Consider the following 10247-nt stretch of genomic DNA (forward strand, 5'->3'; position numbering starts at 1 on the left):
TTTCTAGTTTTATAACTCGAGATATGAATTATTTAGCAACTATGACACAGTTGGACAGCTTGTCTGAAAAGTATTATATAAATTATCTAAATTTGGTTAAGTGCTCAAATAAGTTTAGTAGTGCCTTGTGCTCGACTCCGGCAACGGTCTCGGGTAAGGGGCGTTACAAAAAAGCTATCATTTTTCTCTTCTCCTTCACCAGGGCTTTGAAGCTGGAAAGTTTCAGCAACATATTTCACTTTCTTGTAAGTGATTTTAATGTATTTGCTTGATGATTTTTACATTTTTGGAACCCCTAAAGCATGAGCTTTCATAAGAGGGGACTATTTTGCAAAATGATGAAGAGTCTAGGGTTTTGCCATGAGAGTAAATGTGTTGTTTGTTGTGTTTTTATGGAAGATTATGAGTCCTAGTTGTCTAATAAACAACTTTTGTGAAAGAAATTGCATGAAAACACCTTAAAAAGGGCAAGATTGCTAAGTTGTAAAATGAGTTGTAAATGTGTGAAATAGTTGAAATTATGAGTTGCTATAGTTATGAAAATGGTTCATCTAGACTCAAGGAGTAAAGAAATGTGATAAAAATTATTTTACGAGCCTAGGGGTAATTTGGTAATTTTGGCAAAATATAGGGGCAAAATTGTAAAAAATTGCTCAAGTGTGTCAATGGACTAATTTGATCAGTACATTGTTTTAATAAGTTGAATGTGATATTTTAGATGATGAAAATCGAGATTTGGACCTAGAACGGAAAGAAATCGATTAAGGGATAATTACGTCTTTTTTTTCACCTTTGTGGTATCGAGGTAAGTTCATGTGTAAATAATGTAGCATAATTGTTATTTTAAGTTATTGATGTTAAATATATGATATGCTGATTTTTATCATTAAATATATGCTTTGTGGTTATTTTGAATAAAATGCAAGTTATGTGTATTATCATTAAATATAAAGTGCTACCGAGTATTGGTTTCGGTATTTTACGGAAGATGGCAAGGATATGTGTTCGAGAAAAATCCCGTTTGAACCTTAGGAATAGATTAGGATACAAGTGACATGTCACTAGGATGGTCGAGCATCCGAACTCGTTGAGTTGAGTCCGAGTTCACTTATGGATGCGAATGTTCGAACTCGTTGAGTTGAGTCTGAGTTCGTGAGATGTTACTAGGCATCCGAGCTCGTTGAGTTGAGTCCGAGTTCACTTATAGATGCGAACGCCCGAGCTCGTTTAGTTGAGTCCGAGTTCACTTATGGGCGGGTTACATTGTAGCTTGGCTACATATGTGGCACTTATGTGCAAACTTTCCATGTATCCGAATTATATTCCGATGTGTTCAACGGGTAAAATTCTACTCAAATGGAGGAATACTCGAGATGAAAGGGACGTATTGGTAAATGTTGTGAAATGGATACTTTGAACAGGTATGTACTTAACCCTCGGGTTAAAAACTCGACATAACAACAATATGGTAAGATGGTAAATGAAAATGTGATATGAATGTCTCGGTGATGATTATACAAACGATGTTGTATTAATTTTGTGAACAATGATTATGAATGAGTAATTTAGCCTTGACAAATTTGAGTTACTGCAGTAGTGTAACTTTGAAAATACACTAAAAATAGTGGAAAATGAGTTAAGAGGCAGAATAAAATATGGGATTAAAGCTTAATGAGTCTATTTTCACATGAAAGAAACAGGTGAAGAAAAAGAATTCCATATTGTGTGATATTTGAATTCTTGTGAAACAGGGTCTGAATGAATTCGAGATCCCCTTTTCTGACTTTAGAAATTCACCAAAAATTGTACAAAAATTATTAAGAGTCATACCTTACATGCATGGATTCCTTATTGAGTCTATTTTTAGGGGAAATAAATTCCATGGTCGTTGGAATTTTTTACAGGGAGAAATTTGGTTTGTAGTGCACAGGGGTCAGAGTGGTCATACCCTAAAATAGGGGAGACTTTAACTAATAAACTGTACTAATTGGCCCAACCAAAAATTCTAGAAAAAAATTAGTAAGTAGACATATGAGTCTAGTTTCAAGAGAAATAGACGAGAACATTATTCGAGTCTTGTACTATGAGATAATTGAACTTTAGTACAGAAGGGTCGGAACTGTCAGACAGTGAATCAAGGGTAACTTTGAGGAATAAACTGTACTATTTGGCTTAACCAAAAATTCTGAAAATTTTAAGGAAGAAAGGAAAATAAGTCTAGTTTCAGGAAAAATTAACGAAACTTAATTTGGAGTTTCGTAGCTCCAGATATAAATAATTTAGTGACTGTTGCTCAGGAAGAGAGCTTGCAGTGAACTTGAGAATATGTTGTAAACATTGATAAAACAAGTTAATGAGTTGCTTATTGTTTTCATATGAACTTACTAAGCGAAAGCTTACCCCCCTTCTTTCCCATGTTTTCTAGAGTTTCCAGGTTAGCTCGGGTTGGAGGCCGTCAGAGATATTATCACACTGTCGAGTTAACGCTATCGGCGTAAGTAAACTCAAGTGATTCTAGTTTATGGCATGTATAGGGTTTTAATGTGAGTATGTAATATTATGATTTAGCCAAAGACATTGGCTTGTTATTAATGTAGTATTAGTCATGTAAATTGGCCTATGTCGGCTAATATCGTTATGGGCCCATATGATTATTCTTATGCATGTATATTATTATCTCTTGTGATGTGGCTTACAACATGTATGCCTAGAGATTGAATTGAGATTCATTGATGAGCTAATAACTAATGCAGGATTAAGTGATTGGTAAATAGTTAATAATGCTTCTTGAATGGTTTGTGGATATGATTATGCATGCTTTGTGATGGACATGAGGTTTGATGACATGTTGATAGCTATAGCATTAATATGGTAAAGATGAAAGAAAAACTTATTGTAATGGTTGCATGTGAAATTACCATGGTCATGTCATGTTAGGAAGGTTTAAGTGCCTAATTTTGCCATTTGTATGCTATTGTATAAGTATGCGTGAATGTGTTGTGAGTGTGACAAAATGGCTTGGAAAATAGCCTTGTATTTGTCCAGGTTTTGGACATAGGTTCGGGACACGGGCGTGTCCTTAGCACCCGGACGTGTGTTCTATACCTACACGGGCGTGTGGAGCCTTGATACAAGAAATTTCTTAAGTTTTTCATGAGTTCTCAGTTGGGTCCTGAACCACCCCGAATGCATGTATTGGGCCTCGTAAGCTCGCATAAAGGACAGATTGCATGTGAAAAGAAAAGTTTTTAATTATTTGAGACTTCATGGCCCTGTTTAGTATGGAAGTGTTAGTAAAAGTCAGGTAGCACCTCGAACCCCGTCCAGGCGTCGGATGCGGGCGAGGGGTGTTACATATATAATATATATTATTTATTTTGATTAATTGGTTAGTTCGGTCAATTACCTAATTTCAAACTGAAATAACCGATATTAAAATTTTAAAAAATTATTAACCGCCCTCCAACTAAACTAAATTCGACCATTGACCGATTATTTAAATTAAATTAATTAATTTAATTTTAACTCAAGTATCAACACCCTACTAAAAAATATTCAATCTCTCTAATCACTTCTTACCAAACATTATCAGCAAACCGAATTCAGACACTGATCACAAAAGTCAGCACAAATTAGTGTAATAAAACAAACCAAACAACGCCTTACCTGACTCATAAGTCATAACAATTATCAGACCATAAGAACAAAATATATATATATATATATAAACAAACATCACAAGCCAGATTATTACAATAGAGAAAAACTTTCCGACGTTAATATGTAAAAAAAGAACGAAAGATATTTTCCGACGTTAAATTGAAACAAATAACCGAAAAACTTTTAAAGGTTATAGAGATTTTCGACAAAATACAAATCCATAAAATTCTAACATGCTCATAGATTGGGTCTACATATAATATTAATATATTTTATATTTGTTTAGGTTCGGTTTAATTTAGTTTGAAATATAAATTTAAAATTTTATTCAAACTCACTCATATTTACAAAAGAATAACTCAAGACTATTTTAAGTTTAACGATATTATTTTTCTAATTTTTAAAATTATATAATATATAAAATTAATATAATATAAAATATTATAAACTTAAAAATGAATTAACTAAATTGAACTTAAACATTTAAGATCCGAGCTTGAACATTTAAGATCCGAGCTCAGTCCATATTATAAATGGATATAAATTTTTTATCAAAATTTATTTTTCAAGCCTAATATATTTACTTAAACATTTCAAAATTTCAAACAAATTAATTTTCAAAACTAGACAGATAACCTAATCATGAACAGGTGTACTGACTGGTTATTTATTTATTCTAGTAGTATTAAATTTATAGAATCAACAACGATAATGAAACGACGGCGTAGAATGAAATAAAAGGGGGCAATATCGTCAAAACAAATATCCCTTTTGAGGGTTTCTTTTTCCATGTCAGTCTTACGAAAGTCACAATAGCTGATAACTACACCCTCTCCCTCTCCCTTACTTGCACAGAGACAGAGATCCAAGGAGTTTGGGGCCAAAACCCTAACCCCCAAAACATCACCCCAGTAAGCTATCTATCGTCTCTCAATCATCCTTATTATCAGGTAATTCTTTTTTTTTTCTATCCTTTTTACCCTTTCTCTAGTTCAGCTTATGCTCAGTATTTTCTTAGCATTATGACTTTTCTTTTTGGTATCCTCTTTTCTTGTGGAATCAACATGTAAGAACGGAAACCAGCTGGATTTTGTTGTTTTAGCTACGAGTTTTACTTTAATCAGACAGATCTTTTTTCGATACTTGGATTGTTGTTCTTTTTCTGAATCATTGCAGCTTATTCATCCAAAAGTACTTCAAACGTCTAAATTTCTTGTGTTACTTGTAGAAACTAGGTTTACGTATACTGTTTTTGCTTTATATAAACGATCAGCGACCTTGTTGGCATTTAGCTCCATATGCGAATAGAAGATGGGTGAAGTTCATGTGTTGCCTTGGTTAATTGTTCTGATTAAGACCAAACTGAACTGTCTTCAGCTTGATGCTTTGGCTTTTTCTGGCAAGACTGCCACTTTAAGTCAGATATTAAATTTGTAATTATGTATGAGTTATTTAAATATGGGTTGCTATTTGTAGTCATGGCTGCTGCAGCTCCAGAGGGTTCTCAATTTGATGCTCGCCAGTATGATGCTAAAATGGACGAGTAAGTTTACTGTTTCCTTGTGCTGTTTCTAGGCATTTGGTTTTCAGATTCATTGGTGGTAAATGAAGGTTTTTTTTTTTTTTTAAGGTTTCTTCATGGTTTATTTGATTATTTAACTGGCGCTTTTATAGTTTGCTAAGCTTTTGAGTTCTGATTTTATTGGAAGAATTCTAAGGCTTTGTTCGGTACATTGATATGAGCAGACTTGAAGCTGTGGGGCAAGATTTCTTTACCTCATATGATGAGGTTTATGACACTTTTGATGTTATGGGATTGCAAGAAAATCTTCTTAGGGGCATTTATGCTTATGGTAAGTTGGATATATTTCAAGTACTTTGTTAATAATAAAAAAATCCTGAAGGTTGCAGAGAGGATACCATCATTCTTTACTATATGAGGTAGCACTGTTAAATCTTATCACGCCTTGCAGGTGATTCAAAATCAATTACCTTGTTACCAATTTAGGCTTTTAGCTTATATATCTGCCAGTTAAGATCATGTGATTTGCGATGGTGAAAAATATAGGCTTTCATGATCTAGTGGCAGCTTCATTTCTTTGTATTGTTCAAGAATTGACCCTTTACATGTATGCTTGCTAAGTCAAAATTTTCCGTGAAGGTTTTGAGAAGCCATCTGCAATTCAGCAAAGAGGAATTGTACCCTTTTGCAAGGGACTTGATGTAATTCAACAAGCACAATCCGGAACAGGAAAAACTGCAACTTTTTGCTCTGGAATTCTACAGCAGCTTGACTACAGCTTAGTTCAGTGCCAAGCATTGGTCCTTGCACCGACCCGTGAACTAGCACAACAAATTGAGAAGGTCATGCGGGCATTAGGTGATTACCTTGGTGTCAAGGTTCATGCTTGTGTAGGTGGGACCAGTGTTCGTGAAGATCAACGAATTCTCTCCAGTGGGGTTCATGTGGTTGTTGGTACACCTGGCCGTGTTTTTGACATGTTGAGGCGACAATCTCTCCGCCCTGATCATATAAAAATGTTTGTTTTGGATGAAGCTGATGAAATGCTCTCAAGAGGCTTCAAGGATCAGGTCCTTTTTTTCACTTATAAGCTGTATGTATTATTTCTTGTGCTTTGCCTAGAAGATGATGGCTCTAGTTAGAAAGCTACTTATTGGATATAATGAATATTTAGGCAGGTTTTTGCATGTTTGTGCTTGAGAGGAAGTCTTTTTCCTCTTAGCATTCTAGTATTTTGGATGTAGGAATTTTGTCGGTTTTTTCCTAGCTTTTTTCTTTGTATCTCTGTTTTTCCATTTGTTGTTTTGTTGACTAATTTGTTCGCATGTGCTAGATCTATGATATTTTCCAGTTATTGCCACCTAAAATTCAAGTAGGAGTGTTTTCTGCTACAATGCCTCCTGAAGCCCTAGAAATCACAAGGAAGTTCATGAACAAACCTGTGAGGATTCTGGTGAAGCGTGATGAGCTTACCCTTGAGGGTATCAAGCAATTTTATGTCAATGTTGAGAAGGAGGAATGGAAGCTTGAGACACTGTGTGATCTCTATGAGACCTTAGCAATCACCCAAAGTGTCATTTTTGTGAACACTAGGCGTAAGGTTGATTGGCTTACAGATAAGATGCGTAGCCGTGACCATACAGTGTCTGCTACCCATGGAGATATGGACCAAAATGCGAGGGACATTATCATGCGGGAATTCCGATCTGGATCCTCTCGCGTGCTTATCACCACTGATCTCTTAGCTCGTGGTATTGATGTTCAGCAAGTCTCTCTTGTGATCAATTATGATCTCCCAACACAACCAGAGAACTACCTTCATCGAATTGGTCGTAGTGGAAGATTTGGGAGAAAAGGTGTTGCCATCAACTTTGTAACCACAGATGATGAGAGGATGCTATATGACATCCAGAGGTTTTATAATGTTGTAATTGAGGAGCTGCCATCAAATGTTGCTGATCTAATTTGATTCTGGTTCGGGCTGGCTAGGTAAATGGCTCTCTGGGAATGACAAAGTTTAGGAGGTCCGGTTACAACTGGGAGGGATTTCGTTCCTGCAGATTTAGTTGAGCTCCCATTACCATATAAAAAACCCAATGTTCAAATTTTGATTTGGTGTGTGTCTAAGCAAGAAATGTCTGTAGTATTTTTCTAGTTTATTCTAAATCATGTTGTTTTATCTATGTTCTTATTTCTTTCCATCTGTAGTTTCTGTATGTGAGACTTGAGGGGGGATTATGTAGAATGGGAACGTGATTATTTTAGTTCATTGGACTTGCCTTTATGGTAAGTTTTTCGTCTCCCCTATCTTTCTATTTCAATAGCATATTTTTGTTTGAGAATTTGGATCTGATCAGGAAAGTAGTGACAGTAGATTAATGTAAACCTCTTTAGGTGGCTTCTAGTCATCTAGGCATTGTTGCCCATTTTATTTATCATTCTTTAAAGTTTCAGCTGTCGAAATATTCTGCTCCTCTCTGTATCAATACCTAATGACAAATTCGGAGTCGTGGAGTTGTCTGGCTTCCCTAGCCTCATCATTTGTCGGGTTCAAAATTTTGTGAAACATGAATGTATGTTCGATGGCATCTGTTCATTCTCTTTACAAAAGTGCTGTACAGCTAATTTAAGATTGTGTGATCTACCTGCACAAAGTAAGATACTGGCTAGACTATTTCTTGGTCATGTCTTTTTGACTCTTGAGCCTTTTGGATGGCACCTTGTTTCACTTAATCCCTTTCAACCTGCACTGCAGGCAAGGGGTAAAGGCCTATAGCCCTACAATTAGTCAAGTTGATAACTTTTGTGGATCCTGATGCACCTTATCACTATCACTTGGGAGGGTAGAATGCCGATTTAGCTTTTGTAAAGCATATGAAAAAAGGTGCTAGCTTTATTTTTCTACCAACTTTAGTGCCCCTCAAAATAAAGAAAAAAAAAGAAAGGTACTGAAATTTTACAAATGAGGGATGGCCATTCGTTTGCTTAGCCATTGGTTTCATTTCATATCAGAAAGTAATTCCAAAATTATTTAAGAAAGCATTTTGAGAATGCATAAATCTCTCATCTCAAGCTTTCAACGAGTAAGAAGAAAAAAGATTAAAAGAAGTATTTAGCTGAGTTCTTGGACTGCTTCAAAGGGTATGAGTTGGATTAGTGAGCTGGTTTTAGTTTGTGAAACAAGCATCATACAATGACCACAACTTGGCTTTTGGTTTAGGGTAGTCAGGAGTGATTATTGATGAGGCAAACGTAAAGAAAAGGAGTTGAATGAAAGGCACAGTTTAACAGCAACTTAATTAAAGTGCAGCAAAAGTTGTTCCACCACTTTCAGTCTCAGCCTCTGTTGTTAGGAATAGGCTTAAAAGAATAGCAAACACAGGGCAAGATAGAAAAAAACATTGGTAAAGCTCCTTAAGCAACCCAAAAAAGTTGACATAATAAATATTAAATAGGTTCTGCTTCAGAGTACGACTGGTCAATGCAAATGTATAGTACTAAGAACTAGGAGAACATAAATAATTGTTGTAGGCATAGGACAACATGATTCCCCGTTAAACACGCCGAATATAGGTGTCTCCCAAAGTCGGTCACAGGATTAGCAAAATGGGGAAAAAAACGGAAAAGTAGCAAATGCTAGCCTTAAATTAATCCAAAATATCAGTTTATAACTATATTATCACCTCCGTAAACTTTTTTCTACTCTTGATAGGAACCCACCATTTCTATTATTCTTGTTCCTTCCCTTACCTGTCAAGATCAAAAGAAACTCAACTACCAAAACAAAACCACTCACCAGGCCACTACCTTCTGGAATCTATCTGTCTTGAGCCTACCAAAAATCCAACATGGAAGATTACAACAGATCAAGGTCATATGGCAATGGAATGATGCAGCTGGACACTTACCATGGACCACCTAGGCCTTCAGCTTCTTATGACCTCAGGTGCCATAGTGCTGCTGCCTATGCACAGTCCCAGATGGCTAACAACTACAACTCGGGGAACAACAGGGACTTCAAGTTGAAGAAAGGGAAGAGTACTTCAGCCTCATCTTCTTCGAATCCATGGAGCTTTGGTGACCCTGAATTCCAGAGGAAGAAAAGGGTTGCCAGCTACAAGATGTACAGTGTGGAAGGTAAGGTCAAAGGGTCCTTGAGGAGAAGCTTTAGGTGGCTTAAAGATAAGTACACACAAGTTGTCTATGGATGGTGGTGATTTTGGTAGTTGGGCTCTTGTTCCCTGTTGCTCTCTTCTTTATGTTTTTCTTGCTTGTATTCAAGGTATTTGTGAAAAAAAAAAATTATGTTTCAATTTTTTTTTTGGTAAAAGGAAGATTTTATATAAAGTTGTTGATGAGATTGGCCACATTTTGCCTAGCTTGATTGTAAATTCAGTTCAGTTCCTGCTGTTCTGTTAATTGGAAAATCTTTTATGGGTGTATATCCACATGTTATAAATTCTTTCAAATTCTTGGTGGACTTATGATCAGAAATGGGGTCAGTTAGGTTATTGATGTTAATAACTGTGTTGATTCACTTGTGTAGGGAGGTTTGATTAGCTGTAAGCATAGGCTTCTTCAGCAGTTGTTTTCAAGGAATTTACGTCATCTGCATATTGTATTGTATTTGGAGTAAGCATTTGATGCTTGGTTGCTGTAGACAAATATATCTACTATTAAGCCTTATTTGAACTTTTAGGCTGGGAAATGGGACTAGGATAGGGGAAAAGATTGCAGATGATGTTGGATCTTATCTTATAATGAACTTATAGTATTATGAGTTTAGCATATATCTGCGAATCGACTGTTTGGTTTCTAATTACATTGTCTTCTGCTTTTTTCTGCAATATTCCTCCATTTGTCATTACCTTTCTACAACCCAAGCAGTCCCAGTATGGAGTGCCATTGCTTTATCTGCAATTTTCCTGTCATGTTTGAGAGTTTCGTCTCCCATCATCTCCATAGAATTTCAACTTTGAGGTATATATCTGATCTATACTAACCCAACATCAACCCAGTTCAAAAAAGTTTAAAAGATCTCAGCTTGTTTTAAAAAAATTCTAAT

The 10247-nt window shown here is 35.7% G+C and overlaps 2 protein-coding genes across 3 annotated transcripts; both read left to right on the forward strand.

The window, feature by feature from the left end:
* Positions 1-4416: 4416 nt before the first annotated feature.
* On the forward strand, positions 4417-7524 carry LOC108454580 (eukaryotic initiation factor 4A-9). The gene is made up of 5 exons (XM_017753086.2): positions 4417-4610; positions 5137-5203; positions 5407-5513; positions 5822-6252; positions 6516-7524. Exons 2-5 carry the CDS (start codon positions 5139-5141, stop codon positions 7149-7151), a joined length of 1239 nt encoding a protein of 412 aa, XP_017608575.1. The 5' UTR covers positions 4417-4610; positions 5137-5138; the 3' UTR covers positions 7152-7524.
* Positions 7525-8673: 1149 nt separating this feature from the next.
* On the forward strand, positions 8674-9972 carry LOC108481834 (uncharacterized). Of its 2 annotated transcripts, none has more exons than XM_017784913.2 (2): positions 8674-9319; positions 9729-9972. In XM_017784913.2, the coding sequence occupies exons 1-2, from the start codon at positions 9031-9033 to the stop codon at positions 9740-9742; spliced, it is 303 nt and encodes a 100-aa protein (XP_017640402.1). In that variant the 5' UTR covers positions 8674-9030; the 3' UTR covers positions 9743-9972. The 2 variants fall into 2 exon arrangements, 1 of the variants encoding a protein (XP_017640402.1); XR_008283034.1 differs by having other exon boundaries at positions 8680-9464.
* The last annotated feature ends 275 nt before the right edge of the window (positions 9973-10247 follow it).

This window comes from Gossypium arboreum, chromosome 5 (assembly GCF_025698485.1).
Source record: "Gossypium arboreum isolate Shixiya-1 chromosome 5, ASM2569848v2, whole genome shotgun sequence".
In the NCBI taxonomy this organism is placed as follows: Eukaryota; Viridiplantae; Streptophyta; class Magnoliopsida; order Malvales; family Malvaceae; genus Gossypium; species Gossypium arboreum.